The sequence below is a fragment of the Hippocampus guttulatus genome, chromosome 7 (genome assembly GCF_054856545.1).
Source record: "Hippocampus guttulatus isolate MCC_2025c chromosome 7, RoL_Hgut_1.0, whole genome shotgun sequence".
NCBI lineage: Eukaryota > Metazoa > Chordata > Actinopteri > Syngnathiformes > Syngnathidae > Hippocampus > Hippocampus guttulatus.
In genome coordinates, this window is record NC_141267.1 from 6,962,233 (window position 1) to 6,988,170 (window position 25,938).

Here is a 25,938-nt window from a genome sequence, read left to right on the forward strand (position 1 = left end):
GCCCATGTTGATCACTCGGATTTTCCCCACATTTCCTCTCTCTCAGTGAAAGCCAAGTCTTTTATCACTTTAATGGCTTTTGTGTACTTGTCATTAAATGCAAGTTATGTTCCTGCCCTGGTAATTATGTTTGATTTGCCTTTGTGTTAAGCTTTGTTGTTTGGTTGTGGTTTGCAATGACAATTTGAGAGTGCAGAATATGTTGTGAACATGATGAAATGATTAATGAATCGCCTACAGAATGAATATATGTAGGACGATTCAGACGTTGTTGATGTATTTACAAGGGTCACCCACCGCTGTTGAAATGATCAGCGAGACTACAATGAATAAGAATTATTTTCATGGTTTTGTTGCATAAAATAATTCTGTTGAACCACAAATGAAAAGCAATGTCTGATTTTCTGATTTTCAATATGTTGATTTTCAATTTAGGCTGCAACTAATGATGATTAAAAAAATCGATTAATCCATCGATTATTTTGATTAATCAAAGAATCTATCCATCCATCCATTTTCCGAACCGCTTGATCCTCACTAGGGTCGCGGGGGGTGCTGGAGCCTATCCCAGCCGTCTTCGGGCAGTAGGCGGGGACACCCTGAATCAGTTGCCAGCCAATCGCAGGGCACACAGAGATGAACAACCATTCACGCCCACACTCACACCTAGGGACAATTTAGAGCGTCCAATCAGCCTGCCATGCATGTTTTTGGAATGTGGGAGGAAACCGGAGCACCCGGAGAAAACCCACACAGGCCCGGGGAGAACATGCAAACTCCACACAGGGAGGCCGGAGCTGGAATTCAACCCGGTACCTCTGCACTGTGAAGCCGACGTGCTAACCACTGGACTACCGGGCCGCCCCTCAAAGAATCTAATAACGTTTTAATTTTCATCTCTGGTTTCTAAAACAGGATACTTCAAATTGACAATGCATTCACTTTCACAACTGCTTCTCCTGTAGAGAGTCGAGGGGGCTGCTTTCATCATGAGCACAGTGGCCCCAAACTTAACATTTTAGTAGAGCTGGAAGAAAATGTTAATGTTCAGACACAAACAACCTGTATGATTCTCAGCAGCAAATTGAGGTGACACTGAAGATGCCCCAGTGCCCACGTCACTAACTTGACATGGAAATAAGTGGTAGTCTAGAAAACTGTCGTTTCGTTTTGAGTTTCGCTTATTTGATCATTAGTTTTTTTTTTTTTGAGGGCGCTTGTGTGCCCTCACATCGATTATTCCCTGAATGGTCACCCACATTGTCCATAGCAAAAAACAGTCCTGCCCTTTGTTCTACATTAACAGTGGCTCGGGCCACTACATGACTGTGTAGGGCCACCCGAAATTCAGTCGGGTCAGTATCATGAATAAATACAATAAAATCAAAATGTACTTGCATTTTAAAATATTTAATATTCAATGTATTCAATATTTTGATCACTCATCATTGATCTTTGTACCATGCTTCCCATCAGGTTAAATCCTTCCATAAGGAATGGCTTGAACAAGTTATAAAGACCAGCAAATGTCAGAACTTAAACATTCAGTGAGATTTTAGACTACAAAAACAAAAAACAACACGCGAATAAGTAACTTCAGAGAAGTACTCTTTTCTTAAAAGCTTAATATAGTATAAAGACACTAAATATGAACTAATCATTGAAACTTAGCATATAATATCATGGATACAGGCATACAGGGCCAGTGCAGATTGTGGCAATTCTGCATAAAACTACGAAGCGTCTCTATCCCAACATCCGTGGCCACACCTATTCCATTTCTGCTCCATCCATCTCATACCCACTCGGGGTTCGAACACGCAGTACCACCACGTCATCCGCCTGAAGTGTTGTGCGCCGACCGCTGAGCTCAAGGCTCAGGGTGCCAACTCAGTGGCCAGTGCCCTCTGAAGGCTCAGAGCTGTGAGGTTTTATGAACGTACATAGCACAAGCTGGTGTCCGTTACACTCATATGCTTGTTTGCAGCTCAACTGACAAATAAGGCCTGACACAATATGGTCTTCTCTGCCTGTTTTGCCAAACTGAGGGACAGATCAGTCAATGCGCCGTGAAGGTTTCCACTGAACTGCAATTATTAGTGTTTAATTATCTTGGACAACACATGGAAAGAGAATGCAAAATGCTCACAGAAAGGAGCCAGCAAACTGGGAGGTTAGAAGCTAATGGCTCTTCAAATGCAAACCACTGTGACTGAACTCAGGTTTCAGATAAACGTGGAGAAATTAGTTTAAATTATTATTATTTTTTAATTATCTTCATTTCCTCATCAGCTTGAAAGATTCTTGCATTGATGGCTATGATTAAACCACGTAGGTTTGTCTGCTTTAAACCTGTACCTGTCCTATTGAAACGGTTTAAGATAAGATAAGATATCCTTTATTAGTCCCACACTGGGGAAATTTACAGCCTCCAGCAGCAAGAATGTAGGCAGAAAGAAGAAGAAAAAACAAACAAACACCATCCAATTAAGTGCAATATAAATACAAAATGGATAAATCGCAGTGCTATTTACAGTTGTTTTCCACATCATTCAATTATTAAATATTATTGTTGCTATTTTTTATTCAGCAGCCTGACAGCAGTTGGTAGGAACGAGCGTCTGTATCTCTCCTTCTTGCAGCGCGGGTGTAACAGTCTCTGGCTGAAGGAGCTACCTAGTGCTGTCAGGGCGGGCTGGAGAGGGTGGGAGGGACTGTCCATCATAGCTTTTAGCTTAGTTAGCATCCTTCTGTTGCCCACCTCCTCCAGAGTGTCAAGGGAGCAACCCCGGACAGAACTGGCCTTCCTGACCAGTCGCTCCAGTCTCTTTCTGTCCCGGGCTGAGATGCTGCCTGACCAGCAGACAATGCCATAATGGATGGCCGAGGCCACCACCGAGTTATAGAAAGTCTTAAGGAGCGACCCCTGAACCCCAAAAGACCTCAGTTTCCTGAGTAGGAAGAGTCGGCTCTGTCCTTTCCTAATCAGGTTGTCCGTGTTTGTAGACCAGTCCAGTTTGTTGTTCAGAAGAACACCTAGGTACTTGTAGGAGGTCACCCTCTCTATGTCCATACCCTGGATGTTCATCGGTGCCGGTGAGGACTGTTTCCTGCAGAAATCCACAACCAACTCCTTAGTTTTCCTAGGGTTGATCTGGAGGAGATTCTGCTGGCACCAGTCCACAAAGTCCTTTGTCATTCCCCTGTACTCCCGATCGTCCCCCTCTGTAATGAGGCCAACAATCGCAGAGTCATCGGAGAACTTCTGAAGGTGGCAGGTTGGAGTGGCGTGTCTGAAGTCCGAGGTGTAGAGGATGAACAGGAATGGAGCCAGAACAGTCCCCTGCGGCGCTCCAGTGCTGCAGAGAAGCCTGTCCGACTCACAGCTCTGCAACCTCACGTACTGCGGCCGATTTGTGAGGTAGTCAATGATCCATGCTGTGAGATGGTGGTCCACTCCGGTCCTGCAGTTTGCCTCCCAGCAAGTTGGGCTGGATGGTGTTGAAGGCACTGGAGAAATCAAAGAACATGATTCTCACAGTGCTCCCAGCCTTCTCCAAGTGTGACAGCACTGAGTGGAGGAGGTAGATAATGGCGTCTTCCACGCCGATGCCAGGCTGATAGGCAAACTGCAGCGGGTCCAGTGCCGGGCTCACCAGCGGTCGAACGTGGGCGAGGACGAGTCTCTCCAGTGTCTTCATCAGGTGAGACGTCAGCGCCACCGGTCTGTAGCTGTTCAACTCCTTAGGGTGGGGGGTCTTGGGCACTGGGACCAGGCACGAAGTTTTCCACAGCTGTGGAGTTCTGCCCAGCTTCAGGCTCAGGTTGAACATGTGCTGGACAATGTCACACAGCTGGTCAGAGCAGGTCCTGAGGAGCCGGGAACTGATCTTGTCTGGACCTGCTGCCTTCCTCACATTCATCTTCCTCAGTTGGTTCCTCACCTGCTCTGTTGTGACGGACAGGCAGGAACCAGGTGACAGACTGGGTTGATGAGAGCTGGTCGAAAGAGGAGGGGGAGGAGAAGAAGTCCTAAGTGAGAGTGGTTGCAGTTGGTGGTTGGGGGAAGGGACAGACGACTGGTCGAAACGGTTGAAAAAACGGTTCAGTCCATCTGCCCAGTTCTTGTCCTTGTTAGTATGTTCATTACTCACTATGCGCTCAGCACTGCCGTTGTACTGGACCCGGTTTTGCGCTTGCTCTTGTGGTGAATGAGCCTGCACTGTAGCATTTTGTACTTCAGGACCTGTGGTGTAACACCTCTTCAACCTCTCATAGCAATGTTAATCCACCGAGGGAGGAGACCATGTTGGTGTTGCGGAGGTGTGAGTTTGTTGTCCTTCATGTCTTTGTTCGAGACATCTGCGAGTACCCAGGGTTCTGAGGTGGTGGATGGAATACAGCATGTTCACATTGGCATGATAAGATGCTGTTTTGGGGTAGTCATAATACGTTGGGCTGCTTGTGTTTATCAGGGTGTGAGAATTTCATTCATTCGTTCCCATCTGTCCACCAGACTTAATTGTTTTTTTTTTTTTTTGGATGGTGGCAATCTGTGGTGTTAGACAGGCTGCAAGTTTGGCTGCGCTCTGTGAACAGATAATACTTTGGAATGGCTGCGCTGATAAACCACTTGTTTTGTCTTTCTGACTGATCCACTGCATTTTTGCTGACATGATCTTGCATTCAGAACCGTGTTTTAAGATTCACATTTCCAAGCCGAGCTTGCAGCGATTTTTGACGACGAGTTTAGTGGTTCGCTATCAACCTTTATTGCAGCTAGCGTGAGATTAATTCCCAAATAATGACTCGCTTGCAATTGCACGGATTAACCGGAGACCACAGCTGGGTGGAGTCTGTCTGCCCTTTGCCCTAAATTGACTTGCAAAAATGTGAGAGGCTGCGCTGTGTCGTGCCCGACCAATATGTATTTTTTTGGAGGCCATACAATGAATAGAAGTGGGGGGAAGGCAAGTGGGGGTTTTTTTTCAGTTCAATCGATTTGATAACTAAACCACACGAGTATTGTAGGCCCACGCACCAATCAGTTTCCTCCTTGGTGGCTCTTCCACCTCACCATCCCTCCAATCACTCCTCCTTCGCCTGCCCATCCTCTGGGCTGTTCTTCTGAAGTCTTTTATAAATCTGTTATTCCCCAGGAGCATCCTTCCTACACTGAATATATCTCGTGTTTTCTTGAAGAGATTGGTAATAAACCTTGTTTTTTCTTGTTCAGATCTCAGCCTTTATGACACGGAACGGCCCTGCCGTTCACCGTAGGCGACAACCTAAGGCTGCCACAAATGACAAAAAACAAGATTACAGTACTTGATGGGCCCCTGCAAAAAAAAAAAAAAAAAAATGTTTTTTCTTTGAATATAGACCAGTTAAATCTCATTTCAAACTCATCTTACATGTGTCGATCCATTTGCAGCAAAGACTCTTCTTCTACTCACAACTCATGCTACTTAGCTCCTCTCCAATATGCCGTACGGAGATGTTAGTCTCTCTGGAAAAAGAAAACACAAATCGGGAATTTTGATTGTTAGACTGCAAATAAGAAGGAATTAAAGAACCTTTGTCTTCCGACAGTATGCATGCAAAGAAGAAAAGATGATCTGCCAAAACATGAACTAAAGTTCTCACAAATATACTTCCTTTCCACTTCTATTACAGAGCACGGTGACTATCTGTTGAGTGATGATGGCTTCCTTTCAGAACAACTTTTGGGTAAGTGTCTCAAGAACTACAATATATTTTATGTACTATATACTGTACCTGTGTTTGCACTGTGGTTGAGAGGAAAGAAATTTCATCTGTGATGTATGTTGCACATAGAGCACATTTGACAATAAAGTTGACTTGACTTGACTTTATACTGTATAGCAAGGTTTTCCCCGAGTGCCTTGTAGGCCGGCGAGCCGCCTGGCTTTTCTTGCCCACCCCACAAGGCCAAGTGCGCTCTCCGTTGGCCACTTCGCCAATGACGAAGTGACTTGCGCCTTGCGATAAATTTATCTGCTAAGATGGGAGACTCCTCCATATTTGCATAACACAGTCGTTTGGCTGCTATCACAGAATCACGTGACTGGATCCTGCCTGCTGATTCACAGAATGAAAATGCATCACTTCCTCCTCCTTTGCCCGTTTTATGCACTCTAATTCGCCGACTGAGGATTTCATCACTTCTTCCTAATTTGTGTCCATCGATAGACTCGTGTGTCTTTCCTTTTGGAGGGTGATGGTGATGTATATCGCTCACCCCTAATGGCAATACTGCCGGGAAGTGGCCTGTTGGTTAGCCGCAAAATTGATATATTGACTAAAATATTCACAATCAGCTGATTAGACTCATCAAATTTAATGCGCATCCCTAAGTGTTAAGGCACGAATACCCAAGGGTTCTTGAGCCGTTCGTTTTCTGAATGGCTTTTCGTCATGAGGGTTGCGGGCATGCTGGAGCCTATCCCAGGCTTTAACGGCATCTTTAATTTCCTTCGATCAATTTTCAGCGCCACTTACCATCCCGCTTGACCAATCTGAGCAAACGCTGATTCGCAGGAAGCACTCTTGCGAAAGTTGCCCTGTAGAGATTTTACCCCCCCCCCCCATACTTCCTTCTCTCCCCTCAGTCTCTTCATTGTGATGGTAATGAGCTCCCTCGTGTGTAACCAGAATGTTAATTTAGAGATTGACAATGGGCTAGGGAAGAGGGGGGTTGTATAATTCACAAGTGATAGATTGTCATTAGACTCAACTATTGCATTTTTTTTTTTTAACATCTGCTCACAGTTTGATCTAGCGCACATATGTTTCTAGTAAGGATACACCTAAAACAGGCTGCATCGGGGGTCTTGAGGAGCGACTTGGGCACCGCTGATGTAGAACCAACGGCTGTTGTAAAGATTTTTTTTGCACCTGCAGTTTTGATTTTACATTCCTCTGCGATTGTGTTCCAATAGAAGGAATATTATGAGGAGCAACTGTAGGCTCTTTTGTCTGCCTCACAAATAAGTGTCATGACACTTTAAATCAACCCCCTAGGATTGACCATCTGTGTTCATTGTTGTCAACAAAATCTGAAAAGGAAACCGTGGTGAAGCAACAGTGGATTAATCACTTCTTCCTACCACCTGATGTACACTTCAAATTGCTTAAAAAAACTTATACATTGCATTAAATCTCCACCACAAATGAATCTGTACACATAAAAAAACCACTTTCGTTGAAAGAGAAATCAAAGTTGCACAGTTGAAGTGGCGTACTTAGGAAGGGAGTTACCCCAAGCAACACTGGAACACAGTTAGTTTTCTCACAAAATCAACTCATGACTAAGGACGGATATAATCAAACACAAATTGTTACGAGTCTGCCGTCATGAAGCGCAAAGTAACAACACCTTGAGTTAATATTTGAATCTATTTGCCTTTTCAAATGTGCTGCGTTGCTCAAAGTGGAAGTGCTCATATTTCTTCTTTTTCAAATGTGTTTAATGTTAACAATCCTTAATACTGAATGTTCAGCTGACAGACACTAGGGCCTAGTGACTCGGCTATCAGCAAGAGTGAACAGTTACTGTGGTGTGTGTGTGTGTGTGTGTGTGTGTGTGTGTGTGTGTGTGTGTGTGTGTGTGTGTGTGTGTGTGTGTGTGTGCGTGTGTGTGTGTGTGTGTTTTCAAGCCTTCCTTTCCATTCCAGGCATTCCCCTGTTAACTGGGAATCTGTCTGTTCTTCTCGAACAGGTTACAGAGGACATAGCTTTTTGAAAACCTGGCTTATGACACGAAGCAGGCTTTTGTAGTAAAATTCATGTCGGTACCATCAGTTAAATGGGGTGTTGATTTGGTCAATTTCAAATTTCGTCAATTAATACTATGTTATGTTGGTCAAATTCCTCCTCCTCCAAAACTGTGTCATTGTCCATCCTGAATCTATTCAGAAACAGATGTACTTTACAGTATAGCACTAAAGAGTTACTTTGAGTGTCACACTGGTTTGTTGTTAGCTAGCAGCTAGAGTTTTAACAATTTGCGTTACGTATTTGTGTCTTGACAGGGGGAGAAGAATGCAGGCTTTGACGTGCTTTACCACAACATGAAGCATGGCCAGCTGGCAACCAAGGAACTCGCTGAGTTTGTACGGGAGAGGTAAGGATTGTGATTTGTGAAAATCTACGAAGGAGGTTATGCGTGTGATCTCTGCACGCATGTACTTCGAGTGTTTGAGGGGATTCTGCCGGTGTTGTGCGAAATTGCTCAACTGCTTTAAGCAGACCCACTTGGATTTCATGCTTTTATCTTTCCAAGTTGTTCATGATTGATGCCTTCGTGAAGCTGCTTTGTCGAAGATGGTAGCGTGAACACACTCTCAGCAACACTTACACAGTATATTGTACGCTTGGCTTGACAAAGGGGATATCATAGTTACAGTTTGTCCTTGCTGCAGATTACTTACATTTACAGTGTTTCGAGTTCGAAACCAAATTGGTGATCAACCAGCGTCTTTCAGCAGGTTGCGTTGGACCTTATTTGTTCCACTTTTAACATTGAATCAGAAGTGATGTGCTCCCATGTCTTATTGAAGTTAATGGTTTATTATATTGGATCTACTCCAATTAACAGTTAGCTATGATAAAATTGGGAGCAGTGATGACTTTCCTCATGCAGGGCGGACAGGCAGCATGCACTGTCACTGCGAGTGATATAATCAGAGGCCCTGTTCTTATTCCTTGGAAGAGACAATTCACTTCTCTGCTGAGACAGGCAGCAAACCAGCTGTCCAAAATTGAAGAGCGGGCGATCCTACAGGATGAGCGAGTATGTGGTGCTGATAAAATATAAGAGTACAACCATCTTCATCTTCACCTACGTTCCCGGATGTCTTTAAAAAAAAAAAAGAGAAGATTTTTAAGAAAAGACCTACTGCACCAAATTTCTTTTGTAGTTGCCGTCTGTCAGCAATGGTGATAGCTTATAGCTCGATACCCACACAAATACATAACTTGAGCATATTTCAAGAACAGCACCATGTGTGTGTTTATATTAAACTCAAAGTCCTCAGAAACAATTATGTTTCCCCTTTGGATATTTGGATGAATATTGTTGCCTCATATCCCCTTGGGGTCTGCAGATTTGTTTTTAAAGTTTAATACACAGCCTTTCCACATTACCGTAGTCCATTAATATTTACAGCATAGCTTACAGTATATTAGCATTTACCGGTACCTAGCACTGACATTCTGTGAAATAAAATATGCATCCGCTTTAAAATATCAGGCCTTAATTATGATGTTGTGCGCCACTGCTTTTTGAGTTCGTCAATAAGGGACAGGAATGAAAAATAAAGATGACTCCGATGCACCTTTGCACTATAGATGTGCAGAGTGTGTCGGGCTGAATTGTGCTGCTATATTCAGGCTTCCATGACTATCTTTAAATAAGAGTCACTCAATGTTATTCTGCTGATATTTTTTGTTTCTTCCAGAGCTGCCATCGAGGAAACCTACTCCAAATCCATGGGCAAACTGGCTAAAATGGCCAGCAATGGAAGCCCACAAGGGTGAGTGGTCACATGAAAATAAAGATTGTCAATAAATTGTGTCAGTGGAAGTGTGTTGATCCTTTATTATAAATAGTGCCATGGCTCCGTATTAGTTATGGATGAGTACCATCTGCACAACCATCTAGCCAAATGTTCACAGTCACTGCTTACCCTTTTTTTTTTTTGTTTCTTCCAGTTCTCTGCACTATTTACATAATCCAAGCACTTATACCATCTTGTCATATATATTGTATGTTATTCTTTTATGCAGGAAAACATTTGTCCATCCTTTCAAAGTGAAGGAGCAGTCTTGCTATACTTAAACAATACTTATGTTGTGTATTTCAAAGGGGAAGGTGGTCACTGTGGCCACATACTAGTTGTTACCATCTCAGGAAATGGATGGATTTTAATTACGTGGTCCATATGTTCAAAAATGGACTCATTTCAATGTGGTGGTCAAAAGTCAAGGCACTCTGACCAAAACAATATTACATGTAGCCTTTCACATGAAAAGACAATTTGGTTACGAGAAGCACTGGAATTTCTGAATTCCTTCTTATTTGCATTGCGTTTGTGTGTGTGTGTGTGTGTGTGTGTTTCCCCCAGGACGTTTGCACCAATGTGGGATGTGTTCAGGGTGTCTTCTGACAAACTGGCTCTCTGCCATCTTGAGCTCACGAGAAAGATGAATGATCTAATTCGGGACATCAACAAGTACGGGGATGAGCAGGTCAAAATTCATCGCAAGGTATATTAATTTGGGAACATTTTTTTTCTCATTGTAAATAGAAGAGAGAATAATATGGTAAAAATATATTTTACCATATTTTTTGTGTATATTATTCAGACAAAGGAGGAAATGGTGGGGACCGTTGAGGCCGTGCAGGCGCTGCAAGTTCAGAGCGGGCACCTTCAGAAGTCCAAAGAGGGTTACCATGCCAAATGTTTAGAGCTGGAGCGGCTCAGGAAGGAGGGAGCCCCACAAAAGGAACAGGAAAAGGTTAGCTCCCACTTATTATTTGTTTTTTGTTTTTTTTTTAAATCACTTGTAATTCTAAGTAATGTGGGACTCAATCAATAAATAAATGTATATTGCAATTGATAACATTATGTGCCCTGCCAATGGCTCGCAACCAGCTCAGTGTGTTGTCTGCCTTTTGCCCCGAGTCAGGTGGGATAGGCTCCAGCAGCCTCCCGTGACCCGTTCAGGATAAGTGGATGTGTTGAAGATGGATAGATAACATTGATTTTGAAAAAAATCACAAATCAAGCCCCCCCCCCCCCATTAATTATAAAATGAGGTCATTTCTCCCTTACCAGGCAGAGCTAAAGTCGAAGAAAGCGGCAGAATCGTTTGCACTGTGCATTGAAAAGCACAATCGAGTGGGAGGAGAGTTTGAACAGAAGATGAACGAGTCTGCTCAGGTCAGCTCTGATTCCAAGACCCTTTTCATTTTTTATTTTTTGTCCACCACCTTACATTTACAATTTATCTGTGCTTTTCAGTCCCAACCATACTCTTTACCTCCTGAATCATATGGTCTCTTGACATGTTAGTCAACATTGTGCCACTGCCTTCCACCGAAAAATCAAAACTAAACCCATCTAATCATACATACTGCACCCTTGTTACCTTAATAACTACCTCCACACTGCCATGGTTACTGCTGCTCTCTCCATGGAGATAATCAATGCACCGTAATGACCGCCTCTTTCTTTTACATTTCAAATGCTTTTGAGAATCATTGTTTACAGTTATCTTTTGAAAAGCTTCTTGGAAAACCTTTAAAAATAAATAGAGCATCCACAAATAACTCACTCATGGAGTTTTCATCATATTCAGCAAAAATTAAGATTGTCACATATTAGTTCCTGGAAGTAAATAATCGTTATACACAGTGATTATTTATACTGCCTTCTGCTAAATATTAATGCCTGCAAAAATCGTTTTATATGTAAGTAGCTATTTCCTTTGTGGATAACATTTTCTTTTTTTCCTTTGTCTTTGTATTATAGTTCATATCTTTATAAGATATTGTTTCTGTGGACTTTTTGATTAGTTTTATTAGATTTAATTGCCCACAGAGAGCATAGCCGTTTCCCATGGTGCTGTGAAAAACAATAAGTAACCTAATTGCAGACATTCACACATTATATACGACATGCTGGCTAATGGAGATATTTCAACAGGTCTCAGTGGTAACACAACAGTGAAAGTTAGAAGAATTTTCAAAATAAGATCTCAGTACTGTATGTGCGGAATGAACTATTAAAGTGGAAAAAAGACTAATTGTGTGTCTGGATGGATATGTGTTTGTGTAGAGGTTTCAGGAAATTGAGGAGGCCCATTTGCAACAGATGAAACAGTTAATTAAAGGTTATTCCCACTCCATCGAAGATACTCATGTACAAGTTGGGCAGGTATGTTTGACGGCTCACTAAAAGACACATTTAGCCATGCATTATTTTGGACCACTGGTAACATCTTGGCCCGAATATCACACCCATTTTCCCATAAATTGCATGCATTTTTTGCAACAAAATGATCATTTTCCTTCTCTGCTGCAGGTACATGAGGAATTCAAGCAAAATGTAGAAAACATTGGCATCAATAACCTCATACAGAAATTTGCTGAACTGAAGGGCACCGGAAAGGAGAGGCCAGGTAATTAACTCACCCAGATAAAATGCATACTTTGCACGAAATTCAACTTGCAAGACCACATTATGAACATGACAGAATAATTCAGACTAGGAAAATAAAGTGGGAGTAAATCCATATTTTGAGCTTCTGTGTAGTTAAAATACACGGATTTAAGCAGTGTGTGCTACACTGTATGAACTGTGCATGGCAAGGGCATACCAAATAAACGGACAAGTGCTTATGTGTGTGTGCTGCAGCTGTAGTTGGTTTTGAGGAGTACATAACAGCAACAGCACCTGAGGGTGGGAAGAAGAGTCGGGCAAAAGCCTTCAGGATCCCCGGACTGGGCAAGAGGGACAAGGAACCAGACTCCACGTAAGCACACAGAAATGAACATGCACACACACACACACACACACACACACGCACAGACCTTGTCCTGATCTTTTGTCTTTGATGGGCTGTAGATTTTTTGTTGTTGGCTTCAATTTATTTGACTGAATAATTAAAGCATATTGATGTGTTTGTTTTGCAGGGATTCCGCTGTGACAGAGATACCGGTCAGTATTCCACCTTGCTCACAGCCACCTCAGCAGTTGCTAGTGACAATAATATCAATCTCGTCTGACTGCAAAGACTCTCATTCTTTTATAGCAGGGATGGGCAACTCAAATGATGGTGGGGGCCACAATTTTTCATCAACGCTACTGATCTGTCACATAGCGAGACCATGCACTTCCTAACCAGATTCATGACAAAAATACTCTGTATTTTAAATGCAGGCAAAATGTCTTGATATATTTCACGCCCAATGCAGTGAAAAATCAAATAACCATATTCTGTGATTTTCTTTTCCCCCTCAGTGCCTAAAAATTTGCATTCAAGGATGGCACAAAACTTCTGAACAGCAAACCAACATTAGGTGCAAGAACTCATGTTGTGCAATTTTTCACAAAACCCAACTAACTCAAAATTGTATTATTCACACTCTGCTTGTCCTGCATTGCATTCCAAATCCACTTTAAATTATTCGGCCTATTCACGTTGCAGTACAGGGCTGTGTAAGACCCGGTGCAAGCACATCTAAAGCTACCGCCATATCAAAAGACTTGGAAGATTTGGAAAAGACCCTTGGAAAACTGTCATTCCACACCTGCTCACAATTAAACGCAAGTTAGAGTTTTTAGTCACATCCGAGTCTCAGACTGAGATATTACAAAAACTGTGAATTTTGCAGGGTCACTTTTTTTTTTACAAAACTATAACTACCGGTATATTGTTGAGGTACTATTTTTCTCCTCATGCTCAGTGGGGTTTTTGACGGTGTGTCCACTTCATCCATGCTGCTCTCGTGCTTATTTGCAGTTTCCTGTTTCCAGTTTGGTGAGAGCTCATCCATCAGTTGTTGGTGTAAAACACTGTAAATTTCCCCAGTGTGGGACAAATAAAGGATATCTTAATCTTAATCTTGGTTGTGTCACGTCACTTGAAGGATTTTCAGTTCTTCGTAGGAAGTGGCATCCTAAACACTAACAGCTATAGAAGCAACTTTGAGGATCATTTGTTTGAAATGATTATTTTGTCGATGACCTAGACAAAAATAGGTCAATGGCAAAACGCGTGGTTATAAGGTCACGAAATAAACAAACAATAACAAGATCGAACTTGGTTTGTCATTACAAATCCCACAGACAGGTAAACTAATGTCACAGTTGAAGCTCGCAATAGGAACTCTGGTTTGGGACTAGTAAAAAAATTTATTAATTTTAAAAATGCCATTGCGAACATTTAAGTACAGGTAGATAACGTAAGTAGGGGTGAGAGGGTATGTGAAAACTATCTGAACTGTTTGTTTCGACTGTGGCATTTCCATTCGCAGTCATACGCCCCCCCACCCCCTTCTGATTAATAACGAGGTGAAGTGATGTGCACTTGAAAGTAGCTCCCTTGCACCTAAACCAGAGGTGAGCAAACTACGGCCCGCGGGCCGAATCCGGCCCGTTGGTCTTTTTAATCCGGCCCGCCGAAGGTTGGTCTACAATTAAGGTTCGATGTGAATGATTGCATTCATTTCAATTGGACTTGTAATGACAGGCATTTCACCGCCAGGTGGCGCATTGACTTGAAGTTGCAGAACACGGGGGGGGGGGGGGCGGGATCTTTTCGACCACCTAGGACCTCTGTATCGCTCTACTTCTACTGGTCTGATCACAACCCATCTACAGAAATGCACAGGCTAAAATAGGTCATCAACAACACTGTCGTCATTTTAAAAATGTATATTAATACAGTACTTTCATGCTTTTGTTCTGTTGATGTTTGATATGGACTGTCAACAAATGCAGTTTTTTTTTTTAATGTACCATAGCTCGTGCTGACCTGGCCCTTCTGTCAAATTTTAAAAGTCAATGCGGCCCCCGAGCCAAAAAGTTTGCCCACCCCTGACCTAAACATAGACGCCAATGACAGAATGCCAAAAAAGTAAAGCAATGTGTAGCTACTAGTCAATAGTGGAAAGTGTGCAGACACATTGCGATTTGAGACTCACTTGTGACTTCCACATATGTGACTTAATCCCACCTTTTTCTTGGTTCTATTTTTTTATCAGGCTGTCCTAAAGTTTCAATGAATTGTGTTTTGCAGAATTCACCCTTTGATGTTGATGATGAAGGATTTGTCATCCGAGCTGACAGCACTCAAAATGATATCCTTTTTCCTGCTCAAAACACTACTGTCATTTGGAGACACAATGAACAAATGGTAATAGATTTTTATTTTATTTTATGTCTTTTTTTTCTTTTTTTTTTTTTTTAATTACAAATTGGTTATGGGGCCAAGAGAGACAAGAATTACTTTTGTGAATTCTGGGAGCATAACATTTTTCTGCAAAAGCGTCACCAAATGTGCAGTTTGAGAAAAATGTATATCCATTTAGAAATTTTATTAATTTTTTTTTAGTTTCTTCTTTAGGAGATGAGAAGAGTTTCAGAGTTACTCGCTTTGTATTTTCATAGTAATGTATGTATATAGGTGTCGCAGTGATAAACTTGTTACGACATCGGCCTCACAGTGCAGAGGTTGTGGGTTCAAATCCGAGCTGGTGATTAGTTAAGAGTGTAGCTTAAATCTTGCCCCAAGTCAGCTGAGATAGTCTCCAGCACACCCATAGCCATCGTGAGGATAATCAGTACAGAGAATGGACGGATGATGAATATGAGGGTAATAGACAGTATTAATTGGGAGTAGTTTATTAATGGATTTCTTTGCTATCCCGGCATACACATACAGGGTATCACACTTTGTGGTTACTATTACTTTTTGGCAGCATGCTACCGTTGTTACCAAGTATGCCTCTTCTTCGGTCAAGGGTTCGAATGTTGGCTCCAGCCTTTTTGTATTTGCCTGATCTCCTCAGATACACGTGGACAAAATTGTTTGTACCCCTCTGTAAATGAAGGAAAAATAATAATCATAAAAGAAAAAATTGTTGAAAACATTAACCATTGAAAATTGAATGTTTCTTTTGAATTGTAGTTAAACCATCCATCCATTTTCCGAACCGCTTGATCCCACCAGGGTCGCGGGGGGAGCTGGAGCCTATCCCAGCCGTCTCCGGGCAGTAGGCGGGGGACACCCTGAATCAGTTGCCAGCCAATCGCAGGGCACACAGAGACGAACAACCATCCACGCCCACACTCACACCTAGGGACAATTTAGAGCATCCAATCAGCCTGCCATGCATGTTTTTGGAATGTGGGAGGAAACCGGAGCACCCGGAGAAAACCCACGCAGGCCCGGGGAGAACATGCAAACTCCACACAGGGAGGCCGCAGCTGGAATCGAACCCGGTACCTCTGCACTGTGAAGCCGACGTGCTAACCACTGGACTACCGGGCCGCCCTGTAGTTAAACCGAATAATTAAAAAAAACAACAACAACATGAAACAGTTCTGGACAAAAATGATGGTACCCTTGACTAAATATTTTATTGCATAACATTTTGAGACAATCACTGCAATCAAACACATTTTCAAAGTAGGCATTTTGGCCGCCTTTTCATGAGTAAACTGCTCCAGTCGTCTCAAGTTTGAAGGGTACTTTTTCCACACGGCATATTTCACACGCTTCACATCCTTCCACAGATGTTCAATAGGATTTAGATCAGGGCTCCTAGAAGGCTACCGGTACTTCAGAATAGTCCCATTTTTTTGCTCTTTGCCATGCTTGGGTGTTTTTAGCTATGATTTGAAATGAGACCAAACTTTCTGACACGAGCAGCACATTTCTCTCCAGAATGTCATGATCGTTTTGAGATTTCATTGTACCCTGCACAGATTTACGTAACGCACTCTTGTGCCAGATGCAACAAAGCAGCCCCAGAACATAACAGAGCCTCCTTCATGTTTCACAGTAGGGACAGTGTTCTGTCTTGGTATGCTTCATTTATGTGTCTGGGAACGTACAGCTGATGTGCGTTGCCAGAGAGTTCCAGTTTTGTCTCGTCTGTCCTTAGGACATTAACTCAGAAGATTTGTAGTTTAGTAATATGTAATTTGGCAATTTTATTATGATTTATTTTCAACTGTGGGTGTCCTCCTTGTTCGTCTCTCATCACGGGTTGTGCGATCTGCCACTGATGTACCTCGACCTTGGAGTTCACATTCAATTTCTTTGGAAGTTTTTCTGGGCTCTTTTGTTATGTTTTGTATTAGCCGTTTCTTCAATTTATCATCCATTTTCCTCCTGGAGCCACATCCCGCAAGGGTTGGCTACAGTCCCGTAGATCTGAAATTTCTGAATAATATGCGCACCTATAGTAGCAGGAACAATCAGGTTGCTTCAAGATGGACTTATAACATTTACCTTTCGTGTGCTTGTCTATCATTTTATTTTTCTAATCCTCTGAGACAACAAGTTTGAAGACACCAGTGATGCTAATTAGATGAAATACCTCGGTTGAATGTGTGCCTGTTGTCTTTCTAGGGGTATCATCATTTTTGTCCAGGCCTATTTCATGAGGGTTTTTTAAATTCTTTTGGGCCACAATTGAAAAGTAATGTCTGATTTTCATTGATGAATTTTCCATTTGATTATTATTTCTTTTGTTGCTGTTGTTATTAATATCATTTTTCTTTCATGAACAGGGGGCAGGGGGTACCAACAATTTTGTTCACGTGTATTTGCTTAGGTGTTCCACGGGTACCGACATCCCTAATTTGCATTAAAATAAACATCACAGCACAGGATTCGGTCTCACATACAAATCATTTCAGTCAAACTAAACTATAGTACCCCATGTGTCTTCGAGATTACACATGCATGACTCTCACATCACACACAGATGACAAGCAGTTTTCACTGAATTAGACCTTATGTGACTGAGCACACTGAAATGCTCAATAGAAACATCTCAAATGGAGTGCAATTATAGGTAAGGATGTTTAAAGAAACGATGACATTGATTGCCTCATTGACTGTTGAGGGAGACAATTGCTTAAATCTATATTCTAATTAACTCAAATGAATGTGTGCATTATTACCGTCATTCAATCTAGATGAGAAATTCAAGACGAACTGCTTCACACCAACACGTGCACTAAAACTGACTCATGCCCCGGCGTCACTTTTTGTTTATCATTGCTAACGCTGCCTTGTCCTGACAGCCTCAAGATAACAAATGCCGGCTTTGTCACTGCCCTCTTTTTCCTCATTAGACACAGTACAACCTCATGTGACAAGGAGTGAAAACAGAGACAGGAAGTGGTTGGTACGTTGAAAAAAACACAAACAATCTCTGACACATTCTCTAATGTGCTATTGTGTCTGTTTTATGAACTTTCTGTATTCCTTCTTTATGTTCCAAGAATCTAATTTATTTCTTCTCTCCAAGGACTCTGTCCTGATATGGGAACGTGGGCTGTAAAAACTACAAGTTTTCATTGATTGTAATGTGCTCACCGGTTAGTGTACCCTGTGGATGCTATCAGATTATTATTATTATTTTTACATTACCCGCACCAAACAGCATCACGGCATGTGCTATGAGGCTTTTCCTTGACTCTTTGTTGTCACGTTGCTCGAAAGAGAAGGACACAAATTTCTACTCCAGTGACTCCGATTTTGATGATGACGAACCCAAGAAGTTCCAAATCCAGATCAGACCGGTGGCCAACAGCAACCGCAGCTGTGCCGCTGCTTGTGAGAAGGAGCTGAAAGCTACTGTTGGAACTCTTACCCTGCCACCTAACAGAGGGGTAGAGTATGCATTTGTGGTCTCGAAGGATTATTATGCCCTTGAATAAGAGAATGAGCCTAAAAAGACAAAAATAAATAAATACATAAAAATTCAAAACCTTGCAAAATGTTAAAGTAGGTTTGTTTTTATGTCTGACAACAGTATAAGCATTTGTCTTCTTGTCTTCCAGGGAAATGTCAAAAGGCATCTTTCTCGTAAGTTGTTGTTTTTTTTTTATACTGTTCCATCATTCCTGAGGAAAACGTGAACCTTTTAAAATACTAGTAATAATAATTATATAACCCTAACCCTCTCCAACAATTTTAGAACAGTGAAGCCAGCCTTTTGTTTATGCGATAGCTTGAAAAGATTTTGGTTTGAGGTCAACATTTCAGACTTTAATTCTCGCTATTTACATCTGGATCGAGTTATATTAAAGAGATTAGCATTATTTATAATGAGACACAACTTCTTTTGGTGAGAAATAGTATTGTACAGAAACATTTCGAAGTTCAATAAAGTGGTAAAGACTGAATTTAGCTCACCACTGTAAATAAATGAAATGGTAAGTGAAATAATCAACCTCACTGAATGCCCAATGTGAAGCAATTTTTTTCCTTCCCAAATTGCAGCCTTATACGATTTGAAAATTACATTCCACTAGATTGTGATACCGATTTTAATTTAACTGTTCAGCGCTGAAGATCCTGTCTTCTATGTTGTGTAGCTGTGATCCAGATGAAAATACCCGCAATAAAAGCTAATATATTGGTGTCTTTTCTCATGTTAATCTTTTGATAAATCGGATGTTTGCAGTCTTATGAAAAGGAAATTTAACTCACTGTTCCAATGTATTTGGAGGGGAGTGTGTGTCAAAGGTTAGATAACACAGTCCCGCAAACTTGCATGATTCTGAATGTGTCTTGACAGGAAACTCGAGTACAGGTGGGCGTACGGATGATGAAGGCACTTCCCCTAAAGGTTTTTTTTTTCTTTTATCCGTTTCTCTGTTATGTATTTTGTTGTCAGCTTTCTCCACCAGGCCAAAGAAAAAAAATCGTGTGGAAATTCAGAACAGCAAAATTATTTTACTCCGTTAAATTTCTGTCTATGTATTGTATGTATTTGTACAATGTTGTTGTAAAACTACCACTTTCCATATTTTGTAATGTATACTCTTTCACCGACTGTCAGAAAAAGAGTACTGTATTTTGATGCTGAACAAGTACAGTGTTAGTTGTACTCTGAATCTCATCAAGACTGTGGCGATGAGTTTTCGGAGCCAACTGGCTGACCTTGCACGGACCACCTTCGAATAGTCACGGCCGCCTTCTGCACTCGTGCCTCAATGTAATATATTTGCTAAGCAACACTATTCGCCGGCTGCCAACGGCTTTGGCTGCAGTTTGGGATTTCATGAAGCTGCTGCACTCCAGTTGCAGCGAGGCGTTCATTTAAATCAAGAGGTGACGAGGTCAATGATAAAGCAACGTTGACAATCATGACGGAGGGAACGGCTCTGGTTGGGGATTAGTGATGTGGCGAATTGCTTGTTTTTCTTTCATGGGTAACGCCAATCGTTGTTCCTGATTGTCTTCTCTTTGAATTCTTGTCATCCCCTCCATACTCTAAACTTTTTTGCTGCTGAGTCACATAGTGTGTTCTATTTATAGATGGTGACCAGGAGGGCCTGCGCAGGTCAACTTCCAGTCCTGATCACAGCAGGTGAGATTTTCTGCCCCTTTTATCGTCACATTGTGTGAACGTGCACACAACTGGAGAAGTTGTTTGCTGTCCACTGAAAATGACACAACAGTAGATCTTGTGAACATCACATGACCAAGCCCAGAAAACAGGTTTGCCGTGACGGTTGTTACCTGAGCCTCGAGCAACTGTGATGTTATTTTCACTAGACAGCAATGGATGGATACAAATCGGTGGATATTTCTGCTTCATTCTTATTCCACAAGTGCAATATTAATTAGAATATCGTTGTTTAGAATAGACTATATTATTGAAAAGATAATTTTGACTTTCAGGACATTTCAGAGTCTTAATCTTTTAAACCAATATCAACGACTGCCTGAATTATTTTCTTTAAAACAGGTTGAGTTCTACCGCGTCCGGTTCCGACAGTCTCTTTGGACCACCTCTTGAAACAGCTTTCAAGTTCAAAAGCTTTAGTGGTCGGGAGCAGCTCCAAGAACAGAGATCCTTTGGTGCCTCTGAATGTAAGGGTAACAATAAACAGATTTGGTATTTTACTTGGAAGACTCTTTACATTGTGTGGCACATGAACTGCTGTCTTTTTACACGCCAGATGCTGCCTTCTCATCAGACTCTTCCTCGCCCGAGAACATAGAGGACTCCGGTTTAGACTCACCGTCCCTTCAGCCACTTGGCCCCTCCCCCGAGCCCATGGGCTGGGCGGCGTGGCCTCCCGTTTCACAAGTCAAAGAACAGCCGCAGACACGAGGGCAATCGGCTGACCCATTCCTCTCAGTCTTCCGTGACCCCTCCCCTGCTCAAAGTCCTCATCCGCAGGATGACCCTGTGAGCGGCTGGTCCATGGGCTCCTCCTGTTCCTCTCGACTCCCATCAGACATGGAATCCTCTTCCTGCACGCGCTTTCCCGCTTTCCAGCAGTCTTTCCCCTCTTCTCAGATGGAGTCAACGGTGTGGAACTGCAGACGTCTTCCCGACGATCCCTTCTTTGCTACTTCTGACAGGAATATGACACAGGAGACCTTAAACTTAGCTGACGCCTGGCCACGCCAGCCTTCACGCCCACCCAAGGAAGGACGAGGGACAAGGGTGCAAGGGGACCCGTTCTCCATCCCTGGCGCTGACACCGCGACGCTCCCGCCCCCCTCATCCTCCTCTTCCTCATCCGCCTCATCGAATCGTAAAAACAGAGACAGAAAACGAGACCGAAGCCTTCCGCCGCCGGTTTCCTCCGATGACCCGTTTGCAATCACCATGATTGGCAGTCCCACCCACCAGTCATCACAGACCGCAGCAGGAGGAATAATCCCACGTAGCAGTAGTAGCGGCACCAACAACAATAGGCTCGCATTTGACAACGTCCCAGGATCTTTTGCTCAAGCCCTGCCAAAGAAAGATCTTGTGCATTGGAATTCTGTGCATAACCCGTTTAGCGAGGGCTCCTCTGGACAGGCAGGACAGCCAAGCAGTTCCAAACCAAGTGATGGAGATTTAGGAAAGGGAGATTCTGTAGGAGAGAGAAGAAAACAACGATCATCAGAGAGCGAACCTCGCAGAAACGCTCCCCCCCTCACGAGACATTCTGGTCCTCAGGAGGATCTTTGTTTCTCCACGGACAAAGACCAAGACTGTCTGGACATCAGCACCCCGCTGCCATGCAGTAGCATCTCTCACAAGGGTGAGGACTTCCTTTACCTTTATCAAGTCACATCACTTCCAGTGACATTTAATCAAAACCACACTATTTTTACTGTGAAAAAGGAACGGCCGTTTTCAACAAACATGTACTCCTGTTTCGATGTATGATTGAGACCCAAAACCCTCTGCGTGTCTGTAAGGTACCAAACACAACTTTCGACACGAATCAGCTGACGTGGTCACGGCTGCGCTTTCCAGGGCAAACAGGACCAAGAGGAGTTCCGGTCGACTCGGCGGCACTGACAGGGTAAGTGTGCTGCTTCTTTTGCCAATAGAATACACTCTTTAGTTTGCCTGTTGTTTATTTGAAATGGGTAATTCAGGTTACTCTAAGATTGAAGAAAATGGTATTTTTTTTTATGACTTCTCTCTTTCTGTTGGTTGGGAGGAAGTGGTAAAACACTGAGCTAAAGCTATGCACACCTACACAAGCTGGTGAAGAGCTGGATTAAACATTCAGATTTTATAAAGATACTAATGAAACTCTTCATACTGTCCTCGAGGTGTACAGGAAACAATCAAGTCAAGTACAACTTTATTGCCAAATGTGCTGTATGTGCAACATACAACAACAATGTTCATGATTGCCGTTGTGCATCCAACAAATTTGTATTGGATCCCCTTACACTGTTGCAGGCCCAATGTGGATCATTGAAATCCGGCTAATGTGAATCCTTTCTTGTCCTCTCGTCTCAGTCACGGTCGCTGTGCTCCTCGCCTTTGCCAGAGCCCAGCCCCTCCCTCACCTCCTCATCGTCCTCCAGCCCCAGTGAATGGGGGCCTCAATCCAGGGACATTGAATGGGGAGGTCAGAACCATGTCCCCAGCCCTGCCAGGGTGGGACAAGCCTCGCCTTTGCCCTACCCGCTCCAGGAACACCCAACAAGACAATGTAAGAAGTCTTAACTCCTGCTGCTGGTTCATTTAGAGCACTGGTGTCAAACTCAAGGCCTGGGGGCCAGACTTGGCCCGCCACAACATTTTATGTGGCCCGCAAAAGCAAATCAAGCATGTCAAATTCCATAATGCTTGCTAAAGTCTGAACCATAATTCCAAATTGTCGTATGTAATCCACAATAACAGTCATTATTCTTGACTTCTGATTTTAAAACTAGCTTTTCATCAATTTGTTGTGTGCTGTGCATGTAATATGTGGAGATGATTAAACATGTACAGTATATGGCTTCTCAAATTCATAACGGCCCTCCAAGGCAAACCGTAACTACAATGTGGCCCACGACAAAAATGAGTTTGACACCCCTGATTTAGAGCATAGAAATAAATTCTTCACCAAGATGGCAGCATCAAGACAGACTTGAATATTCAGGCGGGTGGCAAAAATTTTGAATATTGAGGAAAAGTCAATTTTTTAAAAAGAACTTGTTTCCAAGAGGATAATTTGTTATATTACTTCACCACACACACAACATATTTCAAGCATTCAATTGTTTCACTTTTTATGATGATGGCAGAAAGACACACACCAAAAAATCCACTGTTTCACAAAATTTGAATATTTCATAAAACCAACGAGAAAGGACACAGAATTGTGGGCCTTCTGAAAAGTGTATTAAATTAATATGCTGTCAGTATTTTGTTGAACCTCATTTTGCAGTAATGACAGCAGCAAGGTGGCATGGCATGGAGGCCATCAGGCTTTGGCACAATTCAGGTGTTAATGGAGCCCAAACTCTTTTGATATTATTTGATATAGTCTGCATTTTGGAGTTTCTGTTCCCTCACCTTCCTCTTGACAGTTCCGCATCGATTTTCAATGTGGTTAAAGTTAGGCGAGTTTGCTGGCCAATCGAGTAATGTTTTTCCCTGGCGACACAAACGGGTATTGGTAGTTTGAGCTCTGTGGGCAGGTGCCAAATCCTGTCAAAAAATAAATTCATTGTCTCCAAAAGGAGTGTCAACAGCGGGAAGCATGAAGTGCTCTAAAATTTCCTGGGAGGCAGCTGAGTTGACGGTGGACCTTTACTACCTTTGGAAAACTTCATGCTGGACTTTGAGCAATTTGACTTGTGTGCGTCTTTGCGAAATTGACTTTCATCTGAACTGGCGACTTGGGTTTCTTTTTATGTTGTGTTTGGGATCAGGAGTGGCTTGACACATGGACTTGTACATCTGATTATGTGGTAGTTCTTGGTGCATTGTCACCAGCCTCAGCCCACTCCTTTTGAAGCGCCCCAGATTTCGGAATCGCCTTTGCTTGACAATCCTCTCAAGGCTACGGTCATCCCTGTCACTTGCGCATCTTTTGCTGCCACATTTTCCCCTTCCCCTCAAGCACTCTGTTCATGTACTTTGATACACTGATCCATGAGTGTCCAAATTCTTTTTGAGACCTTTTCTCCTTATGGAGGATGTCAATGATGGTTTTCTGCACACCCGTCAAGTCAACAGTCTTCCCCATGATTCTGAAGCCTACTAAACCAGAAAGACCGTTTAAAGGCTGAGGAAAACCTCTGCAGTTGTTTTGCATGAACTGTTCAACAAGTTTGGGACACAGAAAGCCTACAAAGTTGAACTTTGTGATATGCTTTTTTTTAATATTTGTGTCTCTCTGCTATAATCATCAAAATGGAAACAAATAGAGGCTTGAAATAAAATATTTCACTCTGTGTGTGATGGTGAACTAGTATAACACAAGTATCACTTTCTAAAACAAATTATTAAAATAAATGGACTTTCCCTCGATATTCTAATTTTCTGACGCCCACCTGTATTCACAGCAGTCTTCATCTTATTACACTGAGTAAAATACGACAGTACGATGCAGTGGATCAGTGAGCAAGAACAAAAGACAAAACCCCTCATGTAAGGAATAACAACTTTTTTTTAATACGTTCATCATGGATACTAAAAATTTGCAATTGAGCTTTGTTATTCTGTACACAGACACAACCCTACTCATGGAGAAGTTATTTTGCAAAAGGCTTTTCAAAGTCCTTGATTAGCCTTTTTTTTTCTTTTGCTACAATTATTGTTCGATGTTACTTACTTATTGCTGCCTCTTCACTGACATGTTTCTTTGTTAGTGTCCTGCTGCTCACAAAAAAACACCAAACACACAGCACGCGATGTAAACAAATGGAAATCATGTTATTAAATTGCCTCTGTGGGGATGGTGTGTAGTCGGCCTCGATGCTGCCGAGGATGGGTTGCAGCAAAACTTTAATTCGAACCTGTCACAGTGTTGGGAACAAAATTTGAACGAAAGCAGCTCATAAATTTGTAGCATTCACTTTTGTGAGTAGGGACTATACATATTTGAGCGGGAAAAATTATGAATAAATTACTACGTCCTTTTTAGCAAGACGTACATTTCGTGTGTCCTAAACATGCTTCACGCTGAATGTGGTTGTTTCAAGTGCACCTCTCCCGAGGCCCCAGTCCTCTTTCCCTCAGCAACCAAGAAGCTTGGCCTGTGGCAGCGGCCATCACCGAGTACATCAACGCTTACTTCAAGGGCGGACAACACAATCAGTGAGCTCAATGTCGCTTCCGTTGAAAATGATGTCAATGATGACAATAACAAATGAAACATGTGCTTCCTCAAGGTGTCTTGTGAAGATCACAGGCGACCTGACCATGTCCTTCCCAGCAGGCATCACCCGCATTTTCACAGCAAGCCCCAACGTCCCTGTGCTCAGCTTCAGATTGGTCAACATTTCCAGAATAGACCACTTCTTACCCAATCAGAAGCTTCTCTTCAGGTCAGTTGGTGGTTTGTGTATATGTTTATTTATTTATTTCAATTACTGTATTTTCCAGACAGACTACTTTGTTCACACGATTTGAACCCAGTCGCTTAAACAGTGATGTGGCTAATTTATGGATTTTTTTTGGGGGGGGGGGGTGGTTCTAATGAGCTTCATGCTACCAATACGCTTAGGGCCAATCCTAGTTCTATCCCTTAGGGAGGCACTTTCGTAGTATGTAAATCCATTTTTGCCAGGAACCTCCTGACAGTAGCTTTTGTTTAACCATTTAAAGTGCCACTCCAGATTTCCTTTCTTTGCCAGTTGCATTGTTGCATTACAGATCAGACCAGCAAGATTTCAATGAGGGGACGACCCCCCCTCCCA

At 42.4% G+C, this 25,938-nt stretch overlaps 1 protein-coding gene across 1 annotated transcript in view; it reads left to right on the top strand.

Moving 5' to 3' along the window:
• The window catches only part of fcho1 (FCH and mu domain containing endocytic adaptor 1), a 40,452-nt gene that overhangs the window by 9,041 nt on the left and 5,473 nt on the right, over positions 1-25,938 (top strand). Inside the window, exons 2-22 of the mRNA XM_086116007.1 lie at positions 5,677-5,730; positions 8,055-8,146; positions 9,483-9,557; positions 10,149-10,290; positions 10,390-10,542; positions 10,863-10,967; positions 11,865-11,963; positions 12,111-12,207; positions 12,444-12,561; positions 12,722-12,746; positions 14,830-14,890; positions 18,259-18,440; positions 18,612-18,636; positions 19,352-19,402; positions 20,095-20,146; positions 20,528-20,652; positions 20,742-21,824; positions 21,985-22,091; positions 22,541-22,736; positions 25,222-25,336; positions 25,411-25,566. Of these exons, the coding sequence (XP_085972133.1) occupies positions 5,701-5,730; positions 8,055-8,146; positions 9,483-9,557; positions 10,149-10,290; positions 10,390-10,542; positions 10,863-10,967; positions 11,865-11,963; positions 12,111-12,207; positions 12,444-12,561; positions 12,722-12,746; positions 14,830-14,890; positions 18,259-18,440; positions 18,612-18,636; positions 19,352-19,402; positions 20,095-20,146; positions 20,528-20,652; positions 20,742-21,824; positions 21,985-22,091; positions 22,541-22,736; positions 25,222-25,336; positions 25,411-25,566 (3,089 nt within the window). The 5' untranslated portion in view covers positions 5,677-5,700. The remainder of the gene's footprint in view (positions 1-5,676; positions 5,731-8,054; positions 8,147-9,482; positions 9,558-10,148; positions 10,291-10,389; positions 10,543-10,862; positions 10,968-11,864; positions 11,964-12,110; positions 12,208-12,443; positions 12,562-12,721; positions 12,747-14,829; positions 14,891-18,258; positions 18,441-18,611; positions 18,637-19,351; positions 19,403-20,094; positions 20,147-20,527; positions 20,653-20,741; positions 21,825-21,984; positions 22,092-22,540; positions 22,737-25,221; positions 25,337-25,410; positions 25,567-25,938) is intronic.